At 41.1% G+C, this 20,374-nt stretch overlaps 1 protein-coding gene across 2 annotated transcripts in view; it reads left to right on the top strand.

Moving 5' to 3' along the window:
* LOC103757267 (transmembrane protein 178B) overlaps positions 1 to 20,374 on the top strand; it is a 282,690-nt gene that overhangs the window by 40,418 nt on the left and 221,898 nt on the right. For both annotated transcript variants that reach the window (XM_029963547.1, XM_008923375.3), the window contains exon 2: positions 19,265 to 19,378. In XM_029963547.1, coding sequence (XP_029819407.1) covers positions 19,265 to 19,378 — 114 coding nt within the window. The remainder of the gene's footprint in view (positions 1 to 19,264; positions 19,379 to 20,374) is intronic.

Genomic DNA, 20,374 nt, shown 5'->3' with positions numbered 1-20,374 from the left:
AGCATTTCAACCAGTGAAATATATTGGGGGTTTTTGTGTTTTTTTTTTTTTTACTTCAGTACTTTCTAATCATACCAATGGATTTTGTTTTCCCCAAAATAAAGTAGTTTGCAGGCTTTGTGTTTCCACCCAACTTGACTAACTTATTTTAGCAAGGTAAGCTGAAACACAATTTCCCATAATATTGACATTCTGTTCTCCACTGCTTTTTTGTAGTATTTTGTGTAGATTTCATCGTGAATGAAAAAATCTGTTAAACAAACCAAACAAAACAACAGCAGAAAAATGAAACTGAGGCAAGTATGTGAATCAGGAATAATTTTCACATCTACAGCAGAGTGAAAGAAGATGCAGTTTGTTACCAGGCAAAGTAATTTCAGAAAATTTTTTTACCCTTCAGGAGAAAACACTAATTAAAAGTGTTCCCTGCTGCTCTGTTGTAGAAGGCAGCATAGCTCCAATGCTCTTCAGAAGGCTTTGAATGGCTGTGCTGAGCAAGTCTTATGAGTGGGGAATGGTGGCTGTAGTGGAAGGGAGGTTAGAGGTGATTGATCCATATTAAAAATGTTAGCTGAGTAGAGAGTACTTCAAATAATGTAGTGTGGTCGTAGTGACAGAGTATAGAGGAGAATTGAAATATTTAAGTACTCATGTGTTTTTTTTGCCTGCTCTCATCCAAGAAATTCAGATCATTCTTTCCATATTCTCCCAACACCTCTGTGTAGGAGGACTAGGGAGAGTTGCTGAATCAGTGTAGTCTTTTCGCAGGCAACTGCTGTGTATAATCCCAGCCATGAATGTCTTAAGCTACATGCAAAAAAGTAAAATTTTTGCTCTTTTTCCTTGGCTTCCACCAAAAAGTGGGACTTCAGAGGTTTTTTTAGGTTTGGCTTCAGCCTTAACCTGTCTTCTCATAGCCCATGGCCTTGCCCTGTTGCTGTGAGTCTTCTTTGCAGCTCTTGCCATCTGTATGAGCTTCTTCTCCCTCACCAACTTTCCATCATCTCAAAATATGGAAGAGGATGTGCCCTTTGTCCCTTAACTCCTTTCCATACCTGCCATTATTTATTTGCCTCTACAGGGTATTTTGGGATTTATCATGGAGTGCATGCTATAGCCAAGTGAAGTCAGGTTTTGCTCCAGCTGCTGGAGTAGATCTTTGTTTGCCCTTAAAGAGCAAAGAGAAGCAATGGATGTACTTTAGGTATTAAAGTTGCCCATTCCTTTCAGGCATAACTCTTGTGCTAATTAAGATGCTAATATTAACAAATCTCATGAATCCATTTCCTGTGGCTTTAGCAGGTGTGTTTGCTAACATCTCACAATTGGATTGTGTTGTAGTGAATTTACCTACCTAGAAATCAAAGTAGACCACTTAGTTGAATTTGGTTACTACAGTGGGACTTGAGTTGGTACAGAGAAACTCTGGTGATGCCAAGTGATGGAGCCTGTGTACCTGTCCTACCCTGTGTGAGTCAAAGGCCAAATACTCAGATATTGTCTGGGCACAAATCACAATGGCTAGAATAGTTTCTAGAATAGTTTCTGCACTGTTTATCCGGACACTTGCTTCAGTTTAGACTGCTTATGGGAGTGACAGAGGATGTGTGAGTTTCTGGGGCAGTCAGAATTCTTTCATATGGAATTTTCCCCTTCTTGATGCTCCTTCGCCATTGTCACAACTCACTCACTGCTTAACTGCCTCCAGCTGCAGCTCACTGGCATGGATCAAAAAATTGGGTGGTTTGTAAGCTGAGAAAAATACAAGTATCACACTCTCAAACTGACATTTGACAAGGAAGAGGGCTGAAAAAGGCTCGGTAGTGCTGCTTGTAAATGTATGAAAGAAACAGCAGCCACCTTGAAAAGAGATTTGTTGTCTTGCCAGGAAGCCACAGGGAAGGAAACCAGCACAAGCTATGTCCAGTCACCTGAACATCACTCAGCCACAGTTAGTTGTGTGATAGCTTTGCAATAAAACACTTCAGTTGCCTGTGGTCTGTGAGCTGCTCTATTCAGAGCTTTAATTCTCAGAGAATGGGATTTTTGTTTTGACTTTATGGTCGATGGTTACTTAAACACAGAGAGTTCTGCTTGGGGAAGAGTGTTAGTCATGCCTGAGATGTGTTGGAAATGGAGAGAGATGCAGAAGGGGGAAACCTTAGTGGTGCTGCATTTTTCTGCTCTCCTTAAAACAAAATGCTTTGATCACCAGATGAAGCAACTAACACAATAGTTCATGTTGATTGATACCACTCAATCATCAGTCCACTTGGCTTCTGCAAAGAACATTAGTGCAGCAGCACTGGCAGAGCATTGATGGAAGTTAATTTTAACGGTAATTTGGAGCCTGGATTATTTCTCTCTTAAAAGGCTTTTATACATGAAATAAATTTTTATTGCTAATTCATTTCATTATCATCTAGTGTGGCTTCATGCTTATTAGTGCAGTTCATTCTTCCTTTTCTGGAACAGGGAAAAGCTATTGCCCCCTCCTAAATACTCATGGCTTGTGGGTGTTGTTTGTAGTTCAGAGAGGTGAACTGCAGGGTTAAGGAAGCAATGGCTAAACCAATGAAAGAGAAGTTTGTTTTTCATCTTGCAACAACCTGCAGTTCTTCCAGTTGGGTCATTCATGACACAGGAGTCTGGGCCTCCTTGCCAAGACACTCTGTGGACTCTCTGGCAGGACTGTACTCGACTTTTCTTGTCGTTCTCCTTCTGAGTAATGGGAACAGTATATAGCCCTAACCCTAATGAAGGATACTGTCAAAACCTTCCATGGTGCTTTTAAGTGATGTGGCAGAGCAATACAGCTCATGTGTGAATGCCTCATCTCCCTGCCTGACTGCATCCCTGATGCAGCACAGCTGCACATCCCTGCAAGTATGAGGGTACCTATTTCTGACAAGGCACTCAAGTGATTATCCCTGTCCTTTCTAACTCTAGGCTGAGGATCCAGCAGGCACCAACATTCTCCAGATAGAGATAAGCAATAGACTATATATAGCATAGCTTAAAAAATAATTAAAAAAATCTCCTCATAAATATTCTCCTAATAGGAGTATCTGTGGTGACGTAAGTCTGCTCTTCTCCTGTTAGAAGTGAGACTGGCATTCTTCAACTATGGTGCACAAAGGCCACATGGTATTACTCAGATTCACTTTATAGGATTAGGAATAATAGCTGAAGAGAAAACATGCTCAGCTTGATGTCCAGAGCAGCATATTTGGGTCTCTGGTTCTGCAGTGTCAGTGGTGAGAAGTTGCAGAGCTGTCTAGTGCTGAAATGCTTCATGTATTATGTTACTACCATGGGTCCTCTGCAATCACTTGCAGTAACCCCTCCTTACTGATTTTGTACTTTGTGGCATGGAATCAGGGCTGCAGAATGATCAAAACCTCAGACTTAATTTATCCTAATTGGGCAAAAGGCATCTAATTAAATCAGTAGAGCATGTTGAGGCTCAAAGAAGGCCACAGAGGCACTCTGCAGCTTACACGACTGTGTACTACTTCCCCATGGGACCTGAAGAGTCTACATGTTCTTACTTCCTTTTAGGGTACAGGATTCTGAGTCTTCTAAATGGCCAGGACTATTTCAGACTCTTGTTTTCTGCCCTGGTGTAATATGAATAATAAAACTAGAGACTTGTGCTCAAGGAACAACTCTTGTGAGTAGGTGAGATGTGTGGTTGAGCATCATGAGATCATTCTGCTTGGTTATGTCTTCTCTTGGATCTTGAAAATTAGTAGTATATACAGCTATTTTCTTTCACTGTTTAAGTACATCTCCCTGCCTCAGCACAAAATGATCTTATTAGGTGTGATGCTGGAGACATTCAGAAGCACTTGAAATTTTCATAAAATGGTAGAGGAATTGGGTCTGGGACAGTATTAATTTCACGATCACACAGGGCCGGGCCTCGTGGGCACCTGGTCCAAGACTGAAGTTCCTTAGCATTGCCACAGGACTGCTGAAATACAATAAATATGACCAAGTCTGTAGGAAATCTAAATAGATAACCAAAGTATTTTTTCTTATTCCCTTTTTTTCAGGACAACCTAAGTGTTCTTAACTATTATAGTCTATCTGTCATGAGTACTACATGTTTTTTTCTAAAGTAACTTATTGTCATGTAATTTCACAATCAAATCTATATTTCATAGTTGATTGTCTGTAGAGTAATGGATGAATACTCTTATTTTCCCACTCCTTAAGATAACTTGGTTATTTTCCTGTAAGAAAGATTTTTGCTGGAAGGTGGGAAATACTACCTAAAAATTTCTGTTTTCTGCCTCCTGAAAAATTCTCCACTTCTAGACCACTTGCTCACTCATTTTGGAAAGATGAACAGACCTTAGAAACCCTGGAAGAGTTAGAGGAGAGGTTGGATGGGGCTTTGAGCAACCTGATCCAGTGGAAGATGTCCCTGTAAGGCAGTTAAAATTAGGTGATCTTTAAGGTCCCTTCCAACCCAAACCATTCTATGCTTCTATATTGCTCAGCTATCTTTTCTTTAATGCAGTCCATTACGAAGTGTTGACATCCAGTCTGGCCCCTGTGTGTGCTCCTGGCAAAGGCTTCTATTTTGTGTGGATGAAGTCACATTGATGCACATTTAAGCTGTTCATTTTCTGATATTCCAGGATTGGAGTATTTTACCAAGGCTGTGTCCCTGTACTGAAAATTGTTCTCCCTCCCTGTACCCTCTATGTGCTGTGGCTATCTTAAGAAAAGCTGTTTCATCCTGAAGGTGTAAAATCCACCAACTTTGTAAATGAGTTATACAAAGATGTAGGATGATGTTATGAATTTTAGAAACGGGGCTATTTTGTCTTTTATTTTTCCTTTTAGATCTCTGTGCTGGTAGCTCCCTTTCCCCCCCATGCCCCTCCTATTGCACAGTTGTGTAGCTATGAGCATAAGTGCTTGTAAGGGTAACAAACCCTTCCTGTTAACCATGTAAGCTTGGGTGTTCTTTTCTCCAGGCATGATCCTGCCTATCAGTTGCAGGGGGAGGACATGTTAGTGTTTGTTTAGCTGATTCCAGTGTTGTCATACAGCAGATTTGGTTTTCAGTTTGGGGCATTGACTGTTGTGGTAGTGAGCCTGTATTTCTACTGCAGTACAAAACTAGTGTTTTGCTTCTCCTTCCTAAGTCTCCTTGTCCTGGGAGTGCTTCCCCGAATCTCAGCCATGTGCATGACGCCTTCATCTCTTGTTCCCTTCGAGTTGGGCTGTACTTAGAAATATTTTTGCTGAAAGTGATTTGCATGTAGTTTGCTCACTGAGTTTGTACTGCAGTCCTTTCCTAGTGCTGCATTTGGCTCTTACCCTGGTGAGTGGAATCTCTGGGCAAGATAAGCTTTCAGCTGTTTCTCTTTACTATGATTTTTGTCACAATTGTTGTAATTAAACCTGATATTGCAGAACCCTAGGGGATAAGAATAAAGCTAATGACATTTTCTTAAAGGTTTGGATGTTCTCCAAAGAATGTGTTTTCTGCTAGGTTGGCATGTTGTCTTTGTACTCTTCATCGAAGTGCCTGATGGTCCAGTGGAGGCATGTTAAGAATCATTCTGGATCTTCTTCACCTGATCATGCAGTCAGTGAACTGAAGCCTCATGAGAGGCTGAACACATCCCCTGAAAAAATAAGAGGAAAGAAAATAAGGGAGGGTAGGTTAGCATCTGCCCACTCCTAAGCCATTTTGGAATTCTGTGAAGGGAGTGTTCCATATTGTAATAAGATATTGGTCCCTACCTTGGCACAAGCAGTGATTACTTACTCTCCAAGTTTTTATTGCCTCAATTTTTTATTGGGATGTTTGGAGGGGTGGAGTAGAGATGTACTGTGTTAAATAACTTACAGTTAAAAGAATGATGGATTAAAGTCTGCATTTAGACCTACAGCAAAGGGGATTGCTTGCACTGTGCGTGAATTAGTGTCCACACATTGGTGTGCAGAGGTAGCAAACAGAAGGCCTGACCTTTGGGTTGGGAATAGTATATAAATTAGTGCTTGGCAATAATACTGTGTTTAATAAACACTTTCAGCTATTATTGAGAAATATACTGTGCAAGGTATTTTTAGAGTAGTAATTAGAATAGAAAGTAAAGCATTCATAGAATACAACAGTCTATAATAACACTTGGATTTAGAATTAATGGTACAGATAAAAATGTGTCCAGAAGCACATAGGATGCTGAATCATGGAGTTAATAATTCCTAAAATCAAACATTACAGTTCAAGATTTATCTTTACATATTATACAAAATGAACAACTACATGGGGAGGAGAGGTGTAAAAGAGGATCAGCAAAAGTCTTTCAGGGCACAGATTCTGTTCACTGTATTTGTACAGCATTTGTCCCATTGAGTGTTATCAGAGGCTGCTGAGACACAGGCTTTTATTACAGCTCAAACTAAGAGTAAAGACTAAAAGAAAATAAATCCTGAGCTGACAGTGCCTGTTTCCATATTCTTTTCTCTCCAGATCTGAAGCCATATTGGAACTGGTGAAATTGCAGTGTGGTATTAAAGGCTATTCTGTACCTTGCGAGTGGTGCTCAGGAATGTGCTCTTCGCTGGGCCCATTTACCATGATGGGTCTTTGGGGATATAGTTGACCCCTCCCCTGTCAGAAGGAGGATCATAAAGCAGGCTCTTGAAATGTAAAGGACTGAATAACACTTAGGGCTGTAAACCTCAGTGGGATTCTGTTGGATTTTAGGCACGGGGTGGTGGAATGCAGTGGATAAGGGACAAAGGTCTTCAGATGCACAATGCTCACCTTTCAGGCAGTGCTTATTGCTGCCATCCATAGACTTATATTAACTAATGCTGCTCTGTGCACTTTGAATTGTCTTTCAGTCTGTGCATCCTTCTTGACAGGCAGCAGACATATTGAGTCCAGCTTGCACCAGCCAGAACATCTTACATTGCAGTGAGTGCAGTGGGATATTTTCATTCTATGAGCCTCTAATTTGATTTGACATTTCAGATGGGAAGGTGCAAGAAGTGGTAGATGACATTTACTGAATGACAAAAGGGTGTTATAGGGGAAAGGAACATCATGTCACAATATCCTCCCAAAGCAAATTCCAGTCAGCTCCCCAGTTTTCACTGACCCAGCAGTAGACTGGATGAGAAATTCTCATCCCACATCTTACTACATTTAAATATAAACCAGCTTTGGGTCTAAGCTAGGGTCACATGATTTTAAAACAATCTGTAACTTTATTTGGCATGCAAAAGAAATAATAGATGCTTTTAGACCTACTTGGGTTTTCCCTACTCTGTTCTGTGCCCTGTTACATAAGCTGGGCTGGCTTCTGCCATTTTTTATTTCTACATTAAACAGTACATCATACACATGTGAAAAGAAGTGCCATCAATCTTAGCTCAAATGCTTGGAGACTAGATGCCTTTGGGATTTGGCTAGAACAACTCAATTCCCTGTTCAAGATCATGCTGGCAATAGGGCTTCTCTCTACCACCTTTCCCATAGCTGGCAGCTGTTGGCATGCCCTCGTCCCTGCAGGTTTGTGCTGGGGATAAGCAAAGGGAAGGTTGGGGCTGGAGATAAGTTGGTCCCTTCTCAGGTTGTTTCCCTCTGCCCCCATGCAAGGGCAGTTATCCTTTCGATATTTTCGGCTGCTCTGAAATACGTGTTACTCATCTGGGGCAGAGTGTCTGCAGCAATGCTGAGATTCCAGCCCAAAGTTGTTGACTGAAGTACATTTGAGTGCAGCCAGAACCTGATGCACCAGAAATAAATTACTGTAGCATTTGTGGAGAGGTGCTCAATGTCTAAGCCTTCTGGACATAAGGGCTTATGATGGTATTGCAAAACTCATCACTGGATAAGTAAGGGCACGGTCCAGTCAATTGGAAAAATATTTTTTGATCACATCCACCAACCTTTCCTATTTCAACTACTTCTTCAAGAATCATTTCCTTCTGAAGGGAGAAACCATTTATGATTTCAGACAGCTGCAGAGAGATTAACAATATCTGTGGTTCATAGGTTTTAGAATGACCAAATTGTGCTTTAGCTCGTCTTGGATTTCACAGTACAGTTGTCTGATCTTCTTACCATCATCTTTATCTTTCTTTCCTTTTCCTTCTAGTTGAGTTTTTCAGTTTGTTTGACTATTCAAGGGCAACTTTTAAAATATCTACATAGCGTTTAATTTCTTCAGGCCTTTATTTGATTCAATCCCTTTTGTACAACAGTAAGTTCAGTTACAATAGTGCAGCAAACAGCCTTGCAAGTAAAGGACAGTCAGCTGTGAAGTCTTTTGTCCCCCTGAATGCATAGTCCTTTTCAAAGGAAGATGGAGTATCCTTGTAACTTAGTGATGGCAACTCACCAGGTAATAATTTGAACAAGGACAATGCAGGGAATGACTTTAAAGGGAAAGAGCATGGTCAAACACAAAACTGCTCCTTACTTTGGAGAGCCATTATACATACTACCTGTATAATTTAATGGTCTCTGCTTACCAGGAAACAATCTCAGGGTTCATTTCAAGGTAGTTTCAGTAGCTGCTGTCCATCATGCTGTGTGACCTAAGTAGATACTTGGTAGAGTTTGAGGCAAGAGACTTGAGCTTGGAGGGAGCAACTCTGCTCACTTAGGGATGATCTCATCTGTAAGCTCTACGCTGCACATACATTTAATAACTGCAGGGGATCCTTGTCTGGGAAATACTTTTTTGTGTATGAAGTGATGTCTTGAAAGTGTCTTTATTCCAGCCACAGTGCCCTATTTTTTTTTTCTTAAATAACTAGAATAGGGACAGCATAAAAAAAAGACTAATGAATCTTAGAGAACTCAGATGTACTGAAGAAAGGAATCTTTCCACCAAAGAGAGAATACGTCCAAAGTCTTCTGTTTGCACAGTTTTAAAGTCTCAGAGGAGTCCTTGATGGATGGAGATAGCCTGTCTTATCAGCACAGGATGTTACAAGCTCAGTGCACAGTATATTGAGAGAACAGTTTATGAGAATAGTAGGGTGTTTTCTTTCTGGTCTGTCCATGCTGTAGTCTACTCATGGGGGGGGAAACCCAACCTGGTTGAAAAGCTGATGCTGGATTTTCTTCCTCACTTTATTTCTTTGATAGGCTAGTTGCATGCTGGTATTTCCATATTTTGGAACAGAAATAATTTCAAATCCTGTTATTTCTCCTGGTTACCTTTAATTTAAAATGTGAAAAGAGGGTTCATGCTTAAGGTGTTGTAATTCCCAAATTTAAGGCAAACCAATTCACCTTTTATGTGTAACATGAGTTAGAAATTCAGCATATAAGAAAAATGCTTCTTGACTATAAGCCAATCCTTAAGATAGGGTGAAAACACAGCTAATTTTCTAAAAATTAGTCTCATTAATTTGATTTCTGTAAATCCCTGACATATGACTCCTGCCAAGAACTTTATCCTTCCCTCTCCTTTCTCCTTACCACAACTTGTGTCCAAGTGAAAGTTGTGAAAGTCTGCCTGCCACTCCCCTCACTCAGCTGTGGGACAAAACCGACATGAAAATAAACTCATATGGGTCTGTTGCATAGCCCACCTAAATCCTTTCATTTAAGGGCTGCTCTTCAGAGACTGCTGTAAGTGCTGAATGTAAGTAAGTGTAAGATCCCTGGTAACTGGGATCTTCTGGGAGATTGGTCTGTGTTAGGTCTCAGCCTTAGTTCCCTAATGTGGCATGCAAGCATTTGAATGATTGTCATGTTGTGATTTCTGCTCTTTAAACACGAGGTTGAAGTGCTACAAGGAAGCTAAATGCCTTCTCCAGCTCAGCAATTGGTGGAGCTAGCTGTAAACTAACAGGGGACACAGAGAAGGCCTTATACTCCTCTCACTTTAAGAAGTAAAGAGGGCTAAATATGTCTAGAGAACCACATTTACATTGCAAAGCAGCATATAAAATAGCTTTTCACGGTACAGAGAGAGGCACCCTTAGACTTCACTGCACGTGATGACAGATCCTCAGCAGAATTAGTGATGTTGGTGGACCCACCCTTATTTTCTTCTTGGCAATCTGGGACCCTGCTTCCTAGACATCTCTTTGAAATAGGTTTCAAAGCTTGTTCATTAAACACCAAGCTTCATGGCAGCATATTACTATGATGTACATTGATATAAAAGAAACCTGTCCATGGAATAGCCATTGCTGTGCTTTTTCTTTGCCTTGACAGCAGTGCTGAGATATTGCTTTGTTCCATGAGCTACTGGGTCATCAGCGAGTTTTTACTGGTAATTGCTGTCTCAGTGACTTTTTATTGATCATTTAATTTCTGCCTCCAAACATGTAGGAGCAAATATTTTTCAGCCCTTTTAACCTCCTTAACTCTTCATTCCTGCTCGGCTTCCCTCTCCCCTGTGGCCAGCCCAAAGCAAATAGGTGGACAAAAAGATTAATAGAAGCCAGGAGATGCCTTCCTCCTCTCTAGTGCCCTGTGGCTTGAAGGCTGTTATTAATAGCTGAAGTAAAAAAGTGTTTCATAACCATCCTCTTGCTCCAGCTTCCTTGCCAGCCCCCTTTCCTTGGTCCCTGGAGAGAAAGTGTGAGCTCATCACTTTCGAATGCAAATTCAGCTTTTGGTCTCATACTTGGATTCTTTTCTTATCATGGGTGGAATATTTATGTTCTGCCAGCTGGTTGCTTTAAGCAAGCTGCTATTTGCTGGGATATCCAGAGAGCATGTGAGGAATAGGCCTGGCAAAAGCTGTTCAAGCACTTTATGTTTTCTCTACTCTGAAGATGTTACTGTCTGCTCAGTACATGCACCCATGTCTACACCTCTGTCTTTACTCACACAATAGTTGAAAAGAAAATTTAGATATTTTGGTGTGGAAACAGAAACTGAAATTGAAATGTAGATATGACAGTCTAAAATATGTGGAAGCCCCTCTGTGGAATGTGGTCACTATATAGCCCACACATGACAAAGCTGTTGAATGTGTCTGGAGATCCATTATATTCATGGAATGCTTCCTTTTCATGTGTGCTTTGTATCTGAGTTGTTCTATATCTCTAGAGATCTCATGGGTTAGTACTGAAAGTGAGCTGCCAGGTTTTCATCCCAGATGACCTGGGAAGAATGGGAATGGCACACTCTTGTCTATTACCCCATTTCTGTATGGATAGTACAGTATAGTTACAGTATGCTGGATCCTTTCAACCATCCCCCCTGCTATGTTTTTACAAGACTGCTTTACCAGGCTGAGCATTGTCTAACAAGTTTTACTAAGCTGGAGGCTCTGAGAGAGTCTTTATTTGGAAGTCAAGTGAGATGAGCTGTAAAAGAAAAATGGGAGGAAAAAAGAACAGGAAGGTTCTGCTTCTCACTCTGAAAAATCGTTTGCTCACTTTCCTAATAAAAACCTTTAAGCTGTGCATTCTGTTAATGTATTTGCTGGGTATGTGCCATTTCATGGACAAAATAATATTTATTTTATAAATGTCTCATCCTTTCAGTGGCTCTCAACTCTGAATACAAGCAGGCTTTTCCTTCAGGTAAAACAGAAGATGCTGCTATCTTCTGAGTATGGTTCCCCAAAGTTCTGTGTTCATTCCATTTTCTGGTGGTCAGTAAAGACATCTACACATGAAAAACAATTTTAAATGACATTATATATGGAAATATCCCTTTGCCACTGGCAGCCTAGCAGGTTGCACTGCAGGCTTTCTGCATTTTACTCAGCAGGGAGTATGTAGGTGCCTAATGTGCTTGTTAAGTACATTTATAGTTACATTTAAATAGTTAGGAATTTGTTATTTATCTTAATGCAGAAAATTGACTCTGAAGCCAAGAGCATGCAAGGGAGCAAGAACCAGTTGTGAAACTTGATCTAATATGGCTTGAAGTTTCAGCTGGAAAAAAACCTGTGAAATTAAGAAAAATGTCTGTTTTAGAATTTTCAAAGTACATTTTTCAGACTTTCAGTTGAATTACAGTTTTTAAATTATACCTTAAAGGTGTCAGAATAAGTTAGAGATGAATGTGGTTTTGTGGCTGTAAAAAACTTTTCCGTTAATCTGAAATTCTTGTTGTTTTTTTCCTGGTTGTGTCAGTCTCCCCTCTGCCATCCCCCCTAGTTTGTCAAGTTGGCCTTTGAACCCAAAACGTAGGCTATTTGCCTGCCTGTGTTTGTGAGCATGGCAGTGTTGGCCTAGCAGTGACTGGACTGCAGAGCTGTGCCACTGTTCATGCTGTGGCTGCTCCATATGCTTCTCCAGTCTTGGAGGTCAACCATCTAGGAGGCTTTCCTGGAGCTCTGGTCACTCAGGGCCAATTCTCCTTTGGCTGTTTTTACTAGGATGGTTGGAACTACAGGGACAGAGCACAGGTTAGACCTACATTTGTAAACAGAGGGGTGCAGCACTGTTGAATTTGTAAGAAACAATTGGTGCTGAGTACCTAATGTTCACTCGGTGTTTTCAGGGAGGGGCTGTTACTTAAAACTAGCTTTGCTCTTGTATCACTAGTTGAACTAGTGAAATCTTCCAGTTTAGCTTTACTTGTGAAAAATCTAGTTGGCATGGTCTTAGAGCATGCTGTGTTATGAACCAAAGCATGGTAACGAGATATGATCAGGTGACCACTTTCAAAAGTGCACTCGTGTTATCATAGACACAGTCATTGTCTGTCTCAACAGGTGACCCTTGTGTCTGTCTGTGAATGGGGAAGGGCACTGTGTCAGATCCCTCTCTCTGACTTTCCACAAACATCTAGGTGGTCAGTAGAAGCTGATAGAGTGCACCTTTACCCACTAGTAGGGGTAGCAGGTAGGGGCTAGCAACCTAATCTTAAACCCAAAAGACAGACACCCCAACCCATCAGCTGAGGGGAAGCATCAGGCAAGGTTCCTTGAAGCCCACAGCAAGCAACAACTAGTACCAGGAGTTGTTTTACTTTATCTAGGACAAGTACCAACAAGTCCTGTTGGCAGAGCAGGCTGAACCTCAATTCAGGATGATGCCAGAGCCAGTCAGAAAGAAACATGATCTCTTTTTCTAATAATTTGGCCCATGCTGCAACTGAAAATCTATCTTGAGTTCCATTAATTAGAACATTGGCTTCTATTTATGCATATAAGTTAATGAATATTCACCAGACATGTTGATTAGGGTGATGTTATTTGCATATTCTTCCTAGATTTTTAGCCCTTTACCCTCAGGTATTCTAGTATTCAAAATATTCATGTGGCACCAAAGGAAATTCTGATTAGGTATTGGGGGGAAAAAATTCATGATGAAGGTGGTCAGATGTTGGAACAGGTGTTCAAAGATGTGCACCTCTGTTCTTGGAGGTATTTAAAACTTGGCTGGACAAGGCCCCGAGCAACATGAACTATTTTTGACTTTGATTTTAACTTTGAGGTTGTGCCTCCTTTAGCAGAGTATTGGGCTGGTTGACATCTAGAGGACTCTTTTAACATAAATAATTCTGCAATTAATGCAGAAAAATGGTGTGCCTACACTTTAGGTATTAATATATTTATAGATCAAGAAAAAGTGTGTAACCAGTACTTTCATGGTTAGTATTACTCCAGAAGTAACAAAATAATCCTGTTAAATGTGTTGCAATACTTTCTAATGAAGTATCTGCCTTCATTAAGAAGATACTCATCCTGAGTTCATTAGAGAGTCAGTATATCTGATTGCAGTTTTGTCATAGCAGCCGGTCAAGGAAGAACTTAATTTCCCCTTCTATTTTCTTCTAAGGTTTAGTTTGACCAGTTAGTTTGTGCTGAAAGTGCAACAAACTTGTCTGTATCAAGGTACCTCCAGATGAGTTTTGTTGATTCATATGAAATGATGCAAGAAATTGAGAGCAGCACATACACCTGAGTGTAATAATTCTGAAATTGCTCTGACCTGAATAACCAGGGCTAGTTTGGAGACTGCCTAAAATGCTAACACAATTAAACAATGAACTTCTCCAGGGCTGACAAAACTTTTAAGACATTAACGAATACATATGCCACATGGAATTGCTTTTGTCACCTGATCCTAGCCCTAACTATGATTACAGCCCCTGGAAACATTACTGAAATGTTATGCTAGGGGAAAAAAACCCAAACCAAACAAACATCATAAACTTCCTCTGCTCTACAGATTTTTCTGAAGATAATGTGAAACAATTAGGGACCAAATGAGCAATCTACATCTTCTGTCTTCTTGGTATAGTCACCCAATGAGGAAACAGTAACCAAACCGTAGGATTAAGGCAATCTCTCACACAGAAGGCAGTTTCTCATAATGAATAGCAAATATATGAAGTGAGTGCAGTTTGCAAGCCAGAGGCTAAGATTGCTTTTCTTAGGAAATGTTTGTGTAATAATTCTCAAACAGATTTGTAAAAATTAGAGCTAGCACAAAGGGTGAATTTCGTGGAATAAATTGCTTGCTACAAACAGTTCATCCAGGGGGATCTGCGACACAGAAGAAGGAAGAGCTGCCTGGCGGTAGCTCAGAACATCCACACCAGTCTTTTCAGGGAAGCTCATCATACCAAAAGCTTAGGCAGGAAATGTCATAAAACAAATACTAGTTGTACAGCTGGATCCTTCTTAGGAATCAACATGCATACTACAAGAGAAGAATGGGTACCTCCTGGTTTCAGATCTCTGCATGTTACAGGATGGGAGGTGACAGTCGTGTCAGTGCTGGCTGGTGAAGTCCTGAGCAAGTGAGCTGCTGACTCCCTGCGTCTGAGATTCCTCATTGCTTTTACCCAAGGACTGCTGCATATGATCTTAGAGTGGGATAAATTCTTATCTGTACCTGCAAGTTTTCCAGCTACCAAAGATAACTTATTCACAGGCACTGGGTTAATCTGTACCTGAATGTTAAGGATGGTTCCAAAGCCTGCAGGCCTGAAAGCTGTGGGGGAAAAGTGTGAAATCAATCCCCTCATTGACAGGAGGGGAGTATAATCAGATAACCCATGCAATTAACACTTCTGGGTGCCATCATGGGCTGGATCTGAAGTAAGATTACTGAGCTTTACCTAACTGCTCTCAGAGATTACCAGTTTCATGAAAGACCGTCACAAGGATTAGTCTCCATTGCCAACTCTCAGATGAATTGGTCTGTATTATGCAGAAGACTAACTATATGATCATATTGACAGTGTAAATTCATGAAACTTGGCAACCACCTTTGCAAAAGTCAAATGACCTCACCAAACAAATGCCTCTGGGTGCTTTGGGATCCAAAATTTAGGAGGGAGGTGACCATTATCTTGGTGGCACTTTGAACTTTCATTCTATTTCTTAAATCAGGCATGGTAAAGACTCTTTCTTGGACCACTTTGAAAGAGTTTAAATATTATATTTAAGGGAGTGGGAGAGGCCCAGGGTGTTGAAGAACAGCTGGTTCAAAAGTTCTAAAAAAAGATTACCCACCAGACAAATAGAGTACGGACACCAGCAACGTAAACTCTCAATTCTCTTCAGTTTAGAGTGGGATAATGGTTCAGTCACCCTCTGCATTACCCAAAAGTTTGAGGCCTCAACCCAGAATAATGTTTACAGTCCTAGTAGTACAGCAGGAGCTGAGTTTCTTTTGCAGTTGAACTAACATCAGGATGTCCATAGTTTTGAAAATTTAATAGAAAAAAATCAGTGTTTTCAGGTGCTATTTCTGCTATAGCACAAGTTAAAGACTTTCCTTGCAATGGAGAGAAGAGGAAATATTATGTAACAATAAAATGGCAGTTTGGACTGGTGATCAACAGATATGGGAAGGGAACTGAGAAAGTAAGTGGATCAGTAAGAGGAGTGGCATGTTTGATGCTGTGAATGCTTAGCTGCTTAGGCTGAAGCTATCTCTAGTTTCCTTATCTCAGTTTTGTTTGTAATCCATCCTTTGCAGGAACAGGGGGTTGCCAGCCACAGTTAACAGCTGCTGAATCCCCCCAGCATCTGTGCTTATGTGATGATAGCATGGCAGAGGTCTACTCTGCCTCATTCTAGTTGCATCTTCCTGCTGATCCTTTTCTTAGCACTCTACTGGAACATGTCAGCTACTTTTCTTTAGGATTTTCAGCAAACATTTCCCTTTGGTCACAGAAACCTGGAATATACTGCATGTGTCAGTGGAGCAGCTTTGTGGTGGTTTTGTGTTTCTTATGGCCAGCTATAACTCTTGCTATGGCAGCTGCATATGTGAAAAAACCCACTCACTGGTTTGCTCTATAAATACTGTTCCCAGTTATTTCAGCAAAGTGCAGAGCTCAGCTGCAGTTGCATTTGGTCTTCCTGAGTTAGTGCTGAAGGCTGGAGGTGCTCCATAAATTGCAGTTACCCTAGTAAGGGTACGGAAGGGAAAGTTTGCTTTGCTTCCTATCTCAGAGACTGCAGTGAGCATAGCTATTAATTCTCCTGAAGGGTAAGGATTTCATAGCATTTCTCTGAGAAGACTTTCTAAGAGAGCAGTCATTCTGATCCTTGCTGCACTCACTGCTTCTGCTCTCCCAGGGGCTTCCAGGAACTGGATGTTCGGGCATCTTGAACCTTGTTCTCCTCTCAGTGGGACAAGCAGGAAAACATCAGAAGTATGGAATTATCACTACCCATAAACTCACCCTTCTCATTATTTTTATTGGCAGGTTCAGGCAAATGAAAGCCTTATTCTAAGTTTCAAAAGCGAATTCTCACCTCTAGTTAGATATGTGCTGATATAGCTGCATTGACTCAGCATAGTCACTCTCCTACACTTGTGAGAGTGGGTTTAAATAAATGGTTCATGTTTAAATGCAAAGCAATCCCAAACACTGTCATTTTGGACCATGAAGAGCTTGAGTTTCCCAGTAAGCTATTGCCTGCTTCTACCGTGGTTTTCTGCTGGGTGACACCATTGCTCCCTGGTGGAGCTGGCAGGGCATCAGCGCCCTTCCTGCACAGCCTTTGTGAACTGCAACACCAAGTGCCCTGTTTGCCCACCCAGTTGACAGCGCTCCTGAAGGTCTTTTTAGATGTACTTAAGTCTCATTAACACCATGGGGAAGTAAGCATAAGCCCAAATTTAAAGATAAGGTCAAGTGATGACCTGAATTCAGACCGTGATATCTTTCTGCTTTAGGCTTTGGTAAAAGCTATTGAACAGCTCACTGCATTACTCCTAACAGTATTTGCAGAATTAAGTCTGATGGACCTTGCTAGAAATTAGCCTCTTTGGTTTCAGAGGAGCTGTTTCTGCTGATTACTTTCAGAAATTATAGCAAACGGAACAGGATTTTTTTCTTCCTTCCTTCTGCAAGCTTTTAGTTTGAATCTTGGCTCTGTGTCTATTTCTGTTATTCTATATAAATCTCTTGTCTGGGCAGGTATCTGATAACTTACAGATTATTTTCTGAAAAATGAACATTTTTCATTTTCTTGCTGATGCTTCTGGTCCAGGAAAGCAACTGAACAAAACAGGATACAAAAACCTATAAGAAGGCAAGGTTGTGATTTGGGGATTTTTTTTTAAAAGCTCTTTGCACACTAGCTATCTTTTTTTTAAATACTATTCTTAGGTTGAAACTTTAATTCTGGGCGTACATTTGGTGCCCAGATGGTGCAGACTCACACAGAAGCCCATCACGCTGTCAGGGCAGGCGGATACATATGTAAATATTTTGCCTTTTTCCCCTATAATATTTGGCTTTGTCTAATCTAATTGCTGTCAAAGGCAGAATGTGAAGAGTGCTTAAGAGAAGCAAACAATGAGGACCTCAAATGTTTATATTGCACTAACTTTGGAAGATGCTGGTAGGCTCTGATGTAACTAATAATTTGTTTCATGGGCTTTCTTATTCATGCTGTGAATTCATGGACTATTATCTAAGTTTATGCCAAGTACTATCTTACAACCTGAAGTAGAAACCTGAGTTTCTGGTGGTATAAAAGCATATTTTACCCCATAGAACTGTCAATATAAGGCTAATGGGTCTGCCTCTTCAGTTCAGGCTGACAGTAAGTGTTCTCTACCTACCTCTTTGTGTATAGTGCTCTTTATTATTTATATAATTCATTGCTTCATTTAATTTATTCTATTGAGTGCTTGTCTTAATGTATTTTTAATACATAAAAGCATTTCCAGCATAGCTGCTTCTCTGACCATTGGTAGCTAGCAACCAACAGTGGCCAACCACATTAGGGATACCTATTTAGTTATCAAAGGCCTGATCCAAAATACCATAATATTAATAGAAAAATGGCTTTCATGAGCTTTGAATCTGACTGTGTAGTGAGAAGGTGTAATAAAGCCAGTGATAGCTGAGAATGCTGGCAAAAGGAATGCAGGAAACCTGACTGGCTTTCATCAACACAAGAACAGTTACGCTATCCTGTGGTTTCTGATCATATGTGAAATTTGGCTGGCTGTAAATCACGGAAAGCATCTGACTACACCAGACCCATTCCTCTAAGGACACTCACTATGCAGAGACATGCCAGGAGATCAGGGCCTGGAGGTGTGATTATTGTACAGGAAGGAAAGTTTCTGTAAAACGGGAATGTAATAATGTGACCAAAAGGTAACAGAAGCAGCATGTGATGCTTTTTCCCATGGAACATAGATGAAATCCTGACTGCAGGAGAAAAAAATTGCCCATTTCAGGCATTCATGTTGCCGTCTGAGGCTCATTGTTCAGGCATGCCAATAAATTCTGTTTCTGAACCTTTTATGAAAGTGTCTGGGTGTCATATAGTCAAGAGACATATTGTCATGTATCCCGCTGTGGGGTGGGAAGGGGTCAGGCAAATTGTTTACTATCTGATGTATTACTTTTCTCTGTGTTGTTTTTCATTGCTTAAGGAAAGATCAAAGATCTCCTGGAGTATGGGCACTGAGACCCATGACTGTACAATAAGCTAAGACATGAATTTACAGTTTCAACACAGTAACTGTATTGCTGCTGCTCACTCATGTTTCAGAGAAAAGACATGAAAGAAGGGGTAATTTGCCCAATAGATATCTGATGGTGAAAGCTGACACTCTGCCAGCTACTATAGGGCCAGACTGGGAGGTTCCTGGAATGTGTGGAAGATCACATCAGAACTTACAATACAGGTAGTCAGGTTACCCTACAGATGAGCTTCTCGTGGGCCACAGATAGTGCTGATTGTCAATGGTAGCGATTGCTTTGCTCCTAAGCTTTGTTTTTGGTTGTCAAACCCATCTGGTCCACAACTGGGAGGCCACATTGCATTCACTGACCAGCACTTTCTCTTCTGCATTTTGCCTTTCCCAGGAGCAATTGAGCGGTGCTCGTACATCAAGTACCACTACTCCTCAGCGACCATTCCCAAGAACCTCACCTACAACATCACCAAGACAATCCGCCAGGACGAGTGGCACGCCTTGCGTAAGTGTTGCCGGCTTCCTTCTCCGTTCTCCTCGCGCGCAGGCTGAGGGAGGTGCTCGCTGAGGAGGGAGAGCAGAGGCTTTGACTGACGGCCCGCTCAGAGCCCTCAGCTCACACACAGTTTGTCTTCCTAGCAGACAAATCGATTTGTTCTCAGGACCTACATCTCTGTTTCTGCTGCTGACGAGGAATTCTGCTGAGGCATGAGAAAGTGGCAGCGGGGAAAAGGCATTTGTATGCAGGGATTAATATTGAGTTAAATACAAAAATGAATAACAAAATCAATGCCCTATTTTTTAATTCAGTAGAATGCTCTGTACGTGAGTGGATTCTCATGCAGTTGATGCTGCTGCTGAGTTTCCTGCTTCCAGGAGAATTCATTGCTGGCTTTTATTGTAGAATATGTCCTGCTGCCAGAAGCTGCTGGGTGGCAACACTCTCCTTTGAAGATCTAGGGAAAGAATTGCTGCACCCTTTAAGGCAGAGGGAAGGAGCTTAGTACTCAGTGATAATTGTAGCCAGTGGTCACCAACTCGTAACATTTGCTGAAGCAACAAGATCTGACAGGGATGGAGTTGCCTTGGGATGTATTGGCTGACCTTAAATCTTGTCTCGCTCTCATCTTGGAGATGGAAAACCGTTTTCACTGATAAAATGCAAGAGGTAGGATTTCACAAGGAAAGAGGCCACTGAAACTTGCTTCTGTTACTATATAGTCATGGGGACTGATGAACTTGGTGAGCAGCTCTGTTTTGGTGGAAGCAGTTAACAACTCCTTGAAGGTGGCAGGGGTTAAGGAAATGCTGACTGATGAAAACCTCAAAAGGTGGTAGTGAGCTTCCACTGTCCAGACTGTGTCAGTTTGAGAACTGTGCTAGACCTCTGGTGTTCTCAGGGCTTTCAGTCTCTGTTTCACTCCTGCCTAATGTGACTGTTGCTTTGGAAGGGTCCTTTTAAGCTCTGGGGAGGAGAAGGTGCAATGTTATAATTGATTTC

The sequence above is a fragment of the Manacus vitellinus genome, unplaced genomic scaffold (genome assembly GCF_001715985.3).
Source record: "Manacus vitellinus isolate BGI_N305 unplaced genomic scaffold, ASM171598v3 scaffold_5_pilon, whole genome shotgun sequence".
Classification (NCBI taxonomy): Eukaryota; Metazoa; Chordata; class Aves; order Passeriformes; family Pipridae; genus Manacus; species Manacus vitellinus.
This window is presented reverse-complemented; position numbering and strand designations above follow the sequence as displayed.